Source organism: Oncorhynchus gorbuscha, linkage group LG21, assembly GCF_021184085.1.
Source record: "Oncorhynchus gorbuscha isolate QuinsamMale2020 ecotype Even-year linkage group LG21, OgorEven_v1.0, whole genome shotgun sequence".
In the NCBI taxonomy this organism is placed as follows: Eukaryota; Metazoa; Chordata; class Actinopteri; order Salmoniformes; family Salmonidae; genus Oncorhynchus; species Oncorhynchus gorbuscha.
Genome location: NC_060193.1, coordinates 1,667,492 through 1,676,682, shown reverse-complemented (window position 1 = coordinate 1,676,682; position 9,191 = coordinate 1,667,492). Strand labels below are relative to the sequence as shown.

At 46.3% G+C, this 9,191-nt stretch overlaps 1 protein-coding gene across 1 annotated transcript in view; it reads left to right on the top strand.

Annotated features, from left to right (window-relative positions):
- Nucleotides 1-4,120: 4,120 nt before the first annotated feature.
- Nucleotides 4,121-9,191, top strand: part of LOC124008826 (caspase-6-like) — a 43,832-nt gene continuing 38,761 nt past the window's right edge. Inside the window, exon 1 of the mRNA XM_046320396.1 lies at nucleotides 4,121-4,191. Coding sequence (XP_046176352.1) covers nucleotides 4,121-4,191 — 71 coding nt within the window. The remainder of the gene's footprint in view (nucleotides 4,192-9,191) is intronic.

The following is a 9,191-nucleotide window of genomic DNA, read 5'->3' as shown; positions in this document are numbered from 1 at the left end:
TCCCTCCTCTCAGGCCAGCTAGTTAACATTAGCCTACTACATCTAGTTACAGCTAGTTAACATTAGCCTACTACATCTAGCTACATATTGAACTTCCCTCCTCTCAGGCCAGCTAGTTAACATTAGCCTACTACATCTAGTTACAGCTAGTTAACATTAGCCTACTACATCTAGTTACAGCTAGTTAACATTAGCCTACTACATCTAGTTACATATTGAACTTCCCTCCTCTCAGGCCAGCTAGTTAACATTAGCCTACTACATCTAGCTACATATTGAACTTCCCTCCTCTCAGGCCAGCTAGTTAACATTAGCCTACTACATCTAGCTACATATTGAACTTTCATCCTCTCAGGCCAGCTAGTTAACATTAGCCTACTACATCTAGTTACAGCTAGTTAACATTAGCCTACTACATCTAGTTACATATTGAACTTCCCTCCTCTCAGGCCAGCTAGTTAACATTAGCCTACTACATCTAGCTACATATTGAACTTTCATCCTCTCAGGCCAGCTAGTTAACATTAGCCTACTACATCTAGTTACAGCTAGTTAACATTAGCCTACTACATCTAGTTACAGCTAGTTAACATTAGCCTACTACATCTAGTTACATATTGAACTTCCAGGGGCACAACAATGTATGAATTAATGGTTGGATCAGAATCCCCGTTATAATCATTGGCGAGTACGGAGAATTAAGTAAAACCACAAGTCCAAATCCCTCTGTACTTCCATGGCTAATTTAGGAAAGGGACAATTTTAGCTAGCTAGCTAGCTACCCGATGACAACAATGCAACAATTCACCCCCCCCCGTTTGGCTTGCTTTTGACACATTTTTTTTGGGTGCTCCAGGACCAATCACAGCTGAGCTCACTCAGTTTAGCTCAAAGCTGATGGGCTATTATTTGTTTCCAAAATTCTCAGTGGCTTCTCTTGCACTCAATGCTACGGGCAACAACAACGTCATACTCGTTCTGACCAGACAGCATCAGATGGATACGCTCGACATACTGAGATAGAGGGGCGATGTTTTGTTCACTCGGATGCTTTAAACAGTGAGATACTTTCGGCCTCAAATTGAAATAAATTTATGAAACAGAGATAAATTATTTTGTATGTTTTTTTTCTTGGTACATTTTTTTTGCGGAAGTCTGGGTTCCCTTGGCAACCATGAATACACGCCTGCCGTAGCCGGCGGGGGGCGAAGGTCACTGTTTACCGGTGTACGGCTAGCTAGCTACCGTTGTCCTCCCCCACCCTTGCTTCTGTGGGGTTTATGCCCAACAGGCGGGGTCGAAGGTCACTGTCTACCGGTGTACGGCTAGCTAGCTACCGTTGTCGCCCCCCACCCTTGCTTCTGTGGGGTTTATGCCCAACAGGCGGGGTCGAAGGTCACTGTCTACCGGTGTACGGCTAGCTAGCTACTGTTGTCGCCCCCCACCCTTGCTTCTGTGGGGTTTATTAGCGGCTGGCATCCAACGTTATTGTGCATTACTGCCACCTATTGTACTGGAGCGGCCCCGCCTCCACCTGTCCTAGCTTAATAATGGACCAATAGAAAGGTTCCTGATACAGGAACGCCCACATGCAGCAGCATGGGCTGCACCCTTCTCTCATGTGTGTGGCACAATCCATGTCTCAGTTGTCAGAGTTCCTCTGTGAAGATGGGAGAAACTTCTAGAAGGACAACCATCTCTAACATGTTTTATATATAAAGTGTCTGAATACCTTTTTTTTTTTTTTATACATTGAGGAGAAACTTGATTTTTTTAAATACATTTTATAATAAGGCTGTAACGTAACAATATTTGGAAAAAGTCAAGTGGTCTGAATGCACTGTATGTATATAAAAAAAATCCTTCTTTAACCTCTTCTCCTCCCACTTCATCTACATGTCTCCTCCCACTTCATCTACATGTCTCCCCCCACTTCATCTACATGTCTCCCCCCACTTCATCTACATGTCTCCTCCCACTTCATCTACATGTCTCCTCCCCTTCATCGACATGTCTACTCCCACTTCATCTACATGTCTCCTCCCAGCTCATCTACATGTCTCCTCCCACTTCATCTACACTGATTTGAAGTGGGTTTAACAGGCGACATCAATAAGGGATCATAGCTTTCACCTGGATTCACCTGATCAGTCTGTCATGGAAAGAGCAGGTGTTCATAATGTTTGTACACTCAGAGTATATTATACAGTTGATGTCAGAAGTTTACATACACTTAATGGCTGGGGGTCATTAAAACTTGTTTTTCAACCACTCCACAAATTTCTTGTTAACTAACTATAGTTTTGGCAAATCGGTTAGGACATCTACTTTGCGCATGACACAAGCCATTTTCCCAACAATTGTTTGCAGACATATTATTTCACTTCCATATTATTCAAATCAATCCCAGAAGAACAGCAAAGGACCTTGTGAACAGGTACAACAGTATCTATATCCACAGTAAAACGAGTCCTATTTCAACATAACCTGAAAGGCCGCTCAGCAAGGAAGAAGCCACTGCTCCAAAACTGCTATAAAAAAGCCAGACTACGGTTTGCAACTGCACATGGGGAAAATGATCGTACTTTTTTGAGAAATGTCCTCTGGTCTGATGAAACAAAAATATAACTGTTTGGCCATAATGACCATCGTTATGTTTGGAGGAAAAAGGGGGAGGCTTGCAAGCCGAAGAACACCATCCTAACCGTGAAGCACGGGGGTGGCAGCATCATGTTGTGGGGGTGCTTTGCTGCAGGAGGGACTGGTGCACTTCACAAAATAGATGGTATCATGAGGCACGGAAAATTATGTGGATATATTGAATCAACATCTCAATACATCAGTCAGGAAGTTAAAGCTTGGTCGCAAATGGGTCTTCCAAATGGACAATGACCCCAAGCATACTTCCAAAGTTGTGGCAAAATGTCTTAAGGACAACAAAGTCCAGGTATTGGAGTGGCCATCACAAAGCCCTGACCTCAATCCCATAGAAAATTTGTGGGCAGAACTGTAAAAGCATGTGCGAGCAAGGAGGCCTACAAACCTGACTCAGTTACAACAGCTCTGTCAGGAGGAATGGGCAAAATGCACGCAACTGATTGTGAGAAGCTTGTGGAAGGCTACCCGAACCATTTGACCCAAATTAAACAAATACTAATTGAGCGTATGTAAACTTCTGACCCACTGGTGTAACGGTGTTCGTCTGTTGGAAAAAGAGAGTCGGACCGAAATGCAGCGTGTAGGTTATTCATGACTTTAATGAAGGAATCGCGGTACATGAAATAACTGAATCTAAATACAAAAACAACAGGCTGTAATTAGTTTCACGTTCCGTTCTATCTGGTGACAAACACAGAGACAGGAACAAACACCCACAAAATACAAAGCGAACTCAGGCTACCTAAATACGGTTCCCAATCCGAGACAACGAGAATCACCTGACTCCAATTGAGAACCGCCTCAGGCAGCCAAGCCTAACTAGACACACCCCTAATCATACACAATCCCAATGCTAATAAAACCCCAATACGAAACACAACATATAAACCCATGTCACACCCTGGCCTACCCAAACATATAACAAAAACACAAAATACAATGACCAAGGCGTGATAACTGGGAATGTGATGAAATAAATAAAAGCTGAAATAAATAATTCTCTCTAATATTATTCTGACATTTCACATTCTTAAAATAAAGTGGTGATCCTAATTGACCTAAGACAGGGAATTGTTACCAGGATTAAATGTCAGGAATTGTGAAAAAACTCAAATGTATTTGAGTTCAATTCTATTTGGCTAAGGTGTATGTAAACTTCCGTCTTCAACTGTGTGTGTGTGTGTGTGTGTGTGTGTGTGTGTGTGTGTGTGTGTGTGTGTGTGTGTGTGTGTGTGTGTGTGTGTGTGTGTGTGTGTGTGTGTGTGTGTGTGTGTGTGTGTGTGTGTGTGTGTGTATATAAATATATATTTACCCGCAAAAAATATGAGGGATTGGAATGCAGACATTTACATTGATGGAAGCGACAATCTATCTGCAATATGAAGCTGATCCGACCCTAAACCCCCCCACCCCTGCGATTCCTCGGCAGAATGTGACTGACACTTGAACTGTATAGCCTATAATGTTGATCATCCACAGAGCGGGTTGTCAAGGTGGACAGCGAGGTCACGGGGTCGCCTGTGACGTCGACAGGTAAGTGACAGAAGAACCTGATTCTCCTTACCGCTTCTACCGCTATGACATTATTCATTACCGCTACAGGCTACATTCTACTACCGCTATGACATTATTCATTACCGCTACAGGCTACATTCTACTACCGCTATGACATTATTCATTACCGCTACAGGCTACATTCTACTACCGCTATGACATTATTCATTACCGCTACAGGCTACATTCTACTACCGCTATGACATTATTCATTACCGCTACAGGCTACATTCTACTACCGCTATGACATTATTCATTACCGCTACAGGCTACATTCTACTACCGCTATGACATTATTCATTACCGCTACAGGCTACATTCTACTACCGCTATGACATTATTCATTACCGCTACAGGCTACATTCTACTACCGCTATGACATTATTCATTACCGCTACAGGCTACATTCTACTACCGCTATGACATTATTCATTACCGCTACAGGCTACATTCTACTACCGCTATGACATTATTCATTACCGCTACAGGCTACATTCTACTACCGCTATGACATTATTCATTACCGCTACAGGCTACATTCTACTACCGCTATGACATTATTCATTACCGCTGACAGGCTACATTCTACTACCGCTATGACATTATTCATTACCGCTACAGGCTACATTCTACTACCGCTATGACATCATTCATTACTCAGATGCAGGCTACATTCTACTACCGCTATGACATTATTCATTACCGCTGTTCAGGCTACATTCTACTTTATGACATTATTCATTACCGCTTTACAGGATTACATTCTACTACCGCTATGACATTATTCATTACCTGCATGACATTACCGCTACTGGCTACATTCTACTACCGCTATGACATTATTCATTACCGCTACAGGCTACATTCTACTACCGCTATGACATTATTCATTACCGCTACAGGCTACATTCTACTACCGCTATGACATTATTCATTACCGCTACAGGCTACATTCTACTACCGCTATGACATTATTCATTACCGCTACAGGCTACATTCTACTACCGCTATGACATTATTCATTACCGCTACAGGCTACATTCTACTACCGCTATGACATTATTCATTACCGCTACAGGCTACATTCTACTACCGCTATGACATTATTCATTACCGCTACAGGCTACATTCTACTACCGCTATGACATCATTCATTACCGTTACAGTTCTGTTTACATGGGTTACATGTTGTTAATAATGCCTTTATATTTATCCTGTTAATACTGAATCCATTATAGATTTGAAAATTGTAAATAATTTTCATTCCAGCCCTGATAGAGAGCTATGCTGAGCCTGACGTCTATGAGATAGGGTAAGAGTGAATCTGTAAGGTAAGACTCTTGTGTTGTGTGAATCTGGTAGACTAGAACCATGTTTACAGTTTACTGTTCCAGGTATATAAAGGTTAGGTGCATTCAGAAAGTTTTCAAACCCCTGGACTTTTTCCACATTTTTTTACATTATAAAAATTACAAATAAAATCCTTATCAATCTACACACACCCCATAATGACAAATTGCAAAAACAGGTTTATAAAAAATGTTTGCAAATTTATAAAAAATACAGGTGCATCCTGTTTCCATCTTTGAGATGTTTCTACAACTTCATTGTCACCTGTGATAAATTAAATTGATTGGACACAGTGGCCTCCCTCATTCTTAAATGGAAGAAGTTTGGAATCACCAAGACTCTTCCTAGAGCTGGCCGCCCGGCCAAACTGAAGGTGAGGTGACCAATAACCCGATGGTCACTCTGACAGAGCTCCAGAGTTCCTCTGTGGAGATGGGAGAACCTTCCAGAAGGACAACCATCTCTGCAGCACTCAACCAATCAGGTCTTTATGGTAGAGTGGCCAGACAGAAGCCACTCCTCAGTAAAAGGCACATGATAGCCCACTTGGAGTTTGCCCAAAGGCACCTAAAGACTCTCAGACCATGAGAAACAAGATTATCTGATCTGATGAAACCAAGATTGAACTATTTAGCTTGAATGGCAAGCATCACGTCTGGAGGAAAACTGGCACCATCCCTACGGTGAAGCATGGTGGTGGCAGCATCATGCTGTGGGGATGTCTTTCAGTGGTAGCGACTGGGAGACTAGTCAGGATCGAGGGAAAGATGAACGGAGCAAAGTACAGAGAGATCCTTGATGAAAACCTGCTACAGAGAACTCAGGACCTCAGACTGGGGTAAAGGTTCACCTTCCAACAGGACAACGACCTTAAGCACACAGCCAAGGCAATGCAGGAGTGGCTTCGGGACAAGTCTCTGAATGTCCTTGAGTGGCCCAGCCAGAACCCGGACTTGAACCTGATCTAACATTTCTGGAGAGACCTGAAAATAGCTGTTCAGCGACACTCCCCATCCAACCTCACAGAGCTTGAGAGGATCTGCAGAGAAGAATGGGAGAAACTCCCCAAATACAGGTGTGCCAAGCTTGTAGCGTCATACCCAAGAAGACTCCAGGCTGTAATCTCTGCCAAAGGTGCTTCAACTAAGTACTGAGTATAGGGTCTGAATACTTATGTAAATGTGATATTTAAGTTTTTTTTAAATACATTTTATAAAAATGTTTAAACCTGTTTGTGCTTTGTTATTATGTGTAGATTAATGAGGGGGAAAAATATTTAATCAATTTTAGAATAAGGCTGTGACGTAACAAAATGTGGAAAAAGTCATGTGGTCTCGATACTTTCAGAATGCACTATATAGGATTATCTCCCCCTCTCCTCTCTTTCTCACACCCCCCCCTCTCTCTCACACCTCCCTCTTCTCTCTCTCTCTCACACCTCCCTCTTCTCTCTCTCTCTCACACCTCCCTCTTCTCTCTCTCTCTCACACCTCCCCCTTCTCTCTCTCTCTCACACCTCCCCTTCTCTCTCTCACACCTCCCCTTCTCTCTCTCTCACACCTCCCCTTCTCTCTCTCTCACACCTCCCCTTCTCTCTCTCTCTCACACCTCCCCCTTCTCTCTCTCTCACACTCTCTCCCTCTCTCTCACACCTCCCTCTTTCTCTCTCTCTCACACCTCCTCTTCTCTCTCTCTCACACCTCCCTCTCTCTCTCTCCTTCTCTCTCTCTCACACCTCCCCCTTCTCTCTCTCTCACACCTCCCCCTTCTCTCTCTCTCACACCTCCCCTCTCTCTCTCTCACACCTCTCTCTCTCTCTCACACCCCCCCTTCTCTCTCTCTCTCACACCTCCCTCTTCTCTCTCTCTCTCACACCTCCTCACACCTCCCCTCTCTCTCTCACCTCCCCTTCTCTCTCTCTCTCTCCCTCTCTCTCTCCACACCTCCCTCTCTCTCTCTCACACCTCCCCCTCTCTCTCTCTCTCACACCTCCCTCTCTCTCTCTCTCTCTCTCTTCTCTCCCCTCTCTCTCTCTCCACACCCCTCCCTTCTCTCTCTCTCACACCTCCCCCCTCTCTCTCTCACACCTCCCCTCACACCTCTCTCTCTCTCTCACCTCCCCTCTCTCTCTCTCTCACACCTCCCCTCTCTCACACCTCTCTCTCTCTCTCCCCCCCCCTCTCTCTCTCACACCTCCCCTCTCTCTCTCACACCTCCCCCTCTCTCTCACACCCCCCCTCTCTCTCTCACACCTCCCCCTCTCTCTCACACACCCCCCCTCTCTCTCTCACACCTCCCCCCTCTCTCTCCTCCCCCTTCTCTCTCTCACACCTCCCCTCTCTCTCTCACACCTCCCCCTTCTCTCTCTCACACCTCCCCCTCTCTCTCTCACACCTCCCCCTCTCTCTCTCACACCTCCTCCCCTCTCTCTCTCTCACCTCCCCCTCTCTCTCTCTCTCTCTCTCTCTCTCTCACACACACCTCCCCCCCTCTCTCACCTCCCCTCTCTCTCTCTCACACCCCCCTCCCCTCTCTCTCACACCTCCCCCCTTCTCTCTCTCACACCTCTCCCCCTCTCTCTCTCTCCTCTCTCTCTCTCTCACCCTCTCTCTCTCTCTCTCTCTCACCTCCCCCCTCTCTCTCTCACACCTCTCTCTCACACCTCCCCCTCTCTCTCTCTCACCTCCCCCTCTCTCTCTCTCCCCCTCTCTCTCTCACACCTCCTCTCTCTCTCTCTCACACCTCCTCCCCTCTCTCTCTCTCTCCACCTCCCCCTCTCTCTCTCTCACCTCCCCTCTCTCTCTCTCTCTCTCTCTCACACCCCCTTCTCTCTCTCTCTCTCACCTCCCCCTCTCTCTCTCACCTCCCCTCTCTCTCTCACCTCTCTCCCTCTCTCTCTCCCCCACACCTCCCCCTGAATTCTCTCTCTCTCACACCTCCCTGTTTGTCTTCTCTCTCACCTCCCCCTCTCTCTCACACCCAATGCACTATCTCTTCTCTCCCCCCTCCTCTCTCTCTCTCTCACACCTCCCCTCTCTCTCTCTCACACCTCCCCCCTCTCTCTCTCACACCTCCCCCTCTCTCTCTCTCACCTCCCCTCTCTCTCTCACACCTCCCCCTTCTCTCTCTCTCTCACCTCCCCTTCTCTCTCTCTCTCTCTCTCTCTCACCTCCCCTCCCTCTCTCTCTCTCTCTCACCCCCCCCTCTCTCTCTCTCACCCCTCCCTCTTCTCTCTCTCTCACCTCCCCCTCTTCTCTCTCTCTCACACCTCCCCCTCTCTCTCACACCTCTCTCTCTCTCACACCTCCCTCTCTCTCACACCCCCCTCTCTCTCTCACACCTCCCCTTCTCCTCTCTCTCACACCTCCCCCTTCTCTCTCTCACACCTCCCCCTCTCTCTCTCTCTCACACCTCCCCTCTCTCTCTCTCACACCCCCCTTCTCTCTCTCTCACACCTCCCCCTCTCTCTCTCTCTCTCTCCCCTTCCCCTCTCTCTCTCTCACACCTCCCCCTTCTCTCTCTCTCTCACCTCCCCCTCTCTCTCTCTCTCCCCCCCCCCTCTCTCTCTCTCTCACCTCCCCCTCACACTCTCTCTCACCTCTCTCTCTCTCACACCTCCCCTCTCTCTT